Source organism: Venturia canescens, unplaced genomic scaffold (assembly GCF_019457755.1).
Source record: "Venturia canescens isolate UGA unplaced genomic scaffold, ASM1945775v1 PGA_scaffold_15__1_contigs__length_3012046, whole genome shotgun sequence".
In the NCBI taxonomy this organism is placed as follows: Eukaryota; Metazoa; Arthropoda; class Insecta; order Hymenoptera; family Ichneumonidae; genus Venturia; species Venturia canescens.
In genome coordinates this window covers 2421015-2424494 of record NW_025108584.1, presented here as the reverse complement: position 1 = coordinate 2424494, position 3480 = coordinate 2421015, and the positions used below count along the sequence as shown (strand labels likewise).

Sequence of the window (3480 nt, the reverse complement as noted above, 5' to 3'; positions counted from 1 at the left end):
TGAGGATTTTTTCCCCGTTTCTTGAGTTCCTTTTGCCTATTTGAAATTGAAAATCATGGAAGAATCCCGACTTTTAGCGGAGATATGAATTTCTGCTTATAACATCCAATATCATGATAAAAACTCGTTTTTTCACGAAATTCGAAGTGAAAACACGTTGCCTTGGCGTGTCTCGGGGCAATGAGAAATTTCTCCCTGTTCCTTCAGTTTCTTTTGCCTATTTGGAACTGATGATCATGGGAGAATGTCGATTTCCAGCGGAGACATGAATTTCGCCTTATAACAGTAGATATACAAGGCGGGTTCTGGATACTTTTTTGCTGAGTCATTGTCACGATGACGTCATCATTTCGAACGTTCTAGAACGATGACGTCATCATTTCGAATGTTCTGGAACGATGACGTCATCATTTCGAATGTTCTGGAACGATGACGTCATCATTTCGAAAATTCTGGATACTTTTTTGCTGAGTCATTGTCACGATGACGTCATCATTTCGAACGTTCTAGAACGATGACGTCATCATTTCGAATGTTCTGGAACGATGACGTCATCATTTCGAACGTTCTAGAACGATGACGTCATCATTTCGAACGCTGTGGAACGATGACTTTCGAACCTTCTAGAACGATGACGTCATTTCGAAAGTTCTAGAACGTCATTTCAAAATATTCTATGAGACACCATTTGTTCTGGATACTTTTTTGCTGAGTCATTGTCACGATGACGTCATCATTTCGAACGTTCTAGAACGATGACGTCATCATTTCGAATGTTCTGGAACGATGACGTCATCATTTCGAAAATTCTGGATACTTTTTTGCTGAGTCATTGTCACGATGACGTCATCATTTCGAAAGTTCTAGAACGTCATTTCAAAATATTCTATGAGACACCATTTCCTGTTTTACCGACAGAAAATTTCAGAAAAATGTTAGAACCGTAGATGGCGCAATTTGGATTCAACCGAAATGACCAATCAGATGACGTCATTTCGAATGTTCCAGAATGTTTTTGAGAGAAGGGGTAATGGTATAAAGAGGTTGCAAGTTCTAAGCGCAGTTAATAGAGTCATCATGATGAACGCTTCAACACCAGACGAGATAAAGCTTCTGTGTCGTCTTCCACCATACTTCTGTAGCTATGATGATGTTATATCAAAGCATTTCGGAAGTGATTCTCCTGACGGAATATATGATTTTATCCACGATATACTGGAGTTTCAACGAAATTTGGAAAAAGTGAAACAAGAAAAAGTACTTTGTGCACGATGTGATGACATACGTGGATCAATTGAGATTATATACAAACATGTTCGCAGCTTACGCCGTGAAATGGAGAATTTGAAAGAATTTGTAGAGATAATTGCTAATGAAGTAGTAATGTAACAAGAATAAAAAAAAAAACACATGAAAACTCATTGTTTTTTATTTATCCTTAAACATTTTCGAACGTTTCTAATTAAATTTTATAATTTGATCATGTAAATGCGGGTGTTTGGGACGGAAAATAATCAATTCCAAGAATTCCTTGATTTTTTTTCATAAAAAAATTTTACATTTTATTAGATTCGATAATACACAAATTATACCAGTTTCTTAACATTGCCACTTATTGGATTATATTCAATAATTCGATCATGTAGAATCAAGCAATATGCTGCGGTTTGAGCTGGAAAAGCACCTGCTGATTCAAATTCCAAACGTATATCCACTGGTCCTGATTTCAGAAACTCGTTTTGTTTCGAACAATCAATCACAATGAGTGGAGCGTATTTAATAAAATCAGCTTTGTTCAACATCGGTTCAGGCTCTTTACCATAATAGGAGGCCTGAAAGCTCGTATACATATCGTACAATAGAGCGAATTGATTATGAGCAATGTCAAGATTCAAATTTCCGTAAGGATAACATTGAGAATTTAGAAATAGTTTAACGTCTCGAAGGTTACAATGATCAAAATGACTCGCGTTTGCATTAGCAGTGCTTTTTCTCGCTGTTTGAAATCCTACTATGACATATCGAGGTTTTTCAAGCTGGGTCGATGTTTTAACGACCCACACGTTTTTTGACGTCATGGGTAGTAGTGGATACTCATACAATTCCCATGTTCGAAAACTCAGTGCTATTGGTGGATCCTTTGCAATGAAGTTGAGTAATGAAATTTTTCGTTGGTCTGAAATTTTTATGTACGGTACCACCCATTCGATTTTCAGCAATGAGATTTTGAATTGCTCAGCTGGAGGAGTCTGCACAACGGCATTGGTATCGTTATTTGATCTCGTGAGAATCAGTTCATGTTTAGCATTAATGATGATTTGATTATAATCCTCAGCAAATCCCAGTATCAATGACAATGGAATACATAGGTCAAAGTAACCATCATTATCGATTAATGTACTCTCATCGTTACTCAACCAGCCAGCATTTTCCATCACAGACATTTGTTCAGGACTCTGAGACACGTAATTCTTCATAAGTGTTGTGAGACCGACATTTTTGTTACGATCAATTTCAATAGCATTGAGTTCATAACGTATTTCTTCGAACATATGGCAGATGGCGTTGTTAACTAATTTTGTATTTTGAACAGCATTTCCATCAACTTTCGTTAGTCTACCATAAACATGTAGAAAGCTTCTACTTGGTAGGAGACACAAGTCCTGATGTTGAACGGCGATTCGAATTTCATCGTTGTTATTAAAAGTTGCCGATGCGAATGGTTGATGTGAGTGAAGTTCATAGTGCGCAATAGATTCATCAAAGATAATAGGTTTCTGTATTTCTAGAATTTTCTCCATGGTACAAAGCAAACTACAATAACACCGCAGATATGAATTTTTACTTTTCTCTTCTTCCAACTGCTCGAATTGTCAGACCCAATTTTTTCAGAAACTGAATGTTTGGACGTGTTAGATTTTTGAGAGATCTTGGGATTGGTTCTCTCGGATGTGTAACCGTCTTGAGAGATGTTCGATGACTGATTGGTTCTCGACATCTTGATTCACTCTTATAGTTTCGTACAACTCTTGTATCAAAAACTATTCCCATTATGCTGATTTTACATGTAATCGTATTGTTATAATTTCTCCTCGAAAATTTACCAATTGACCGTCTTGATCCACAAGTTTAAGTTGTAGATGATCTATTGACTGTACGGCTATTGGAAGATAAATGACGTGTGACGGTACTTCAACGATCTTATATCCCGGTGGAACGACTGGGAAAAATTCATGGATCGTATGTACTCGTTGTGCATTGATATATGCACCCGTGCTAATGTTGCACTCGACTCGTAGCGAATTAATTTTGAGAATCGTTACCGGTAACTCTGATTTGTGTATTTTATTGGCTTCTAGTCTGCGCGGGGTGAAGCCTAGCAGACGCCCAATCGAATCATTGGGTATAAAATTGATTTGTTGATTGCACTTGATCTCGCTGCACAGAGTATTGTTGTTCGGTCTTAGACTAATGGAGATA

At 37.2% G+C, this 3480-nt stretch overlaps 1 protein-coding gene across 1 annotated transcript; it reads right to left on the bottom strand.

Moving 5' to 3' along the window:
* Positions 1 to 1586: 1586 nt before the first annotated feature.
* On the bottom strand, positions 1587 to 2801 carry LOC122418623 (uncharacterized). Its single transcript, XM_043432896.1, has one exon. It carries the CDS (start codon positions 2799 to 2801, stop codon positions 1587 to 1589), a length of 1215 nt encoding a protein of 404 aa, XP_043288831.1.
* Positions 2802 to 3480: the final 679 nt, after the last annotated feature.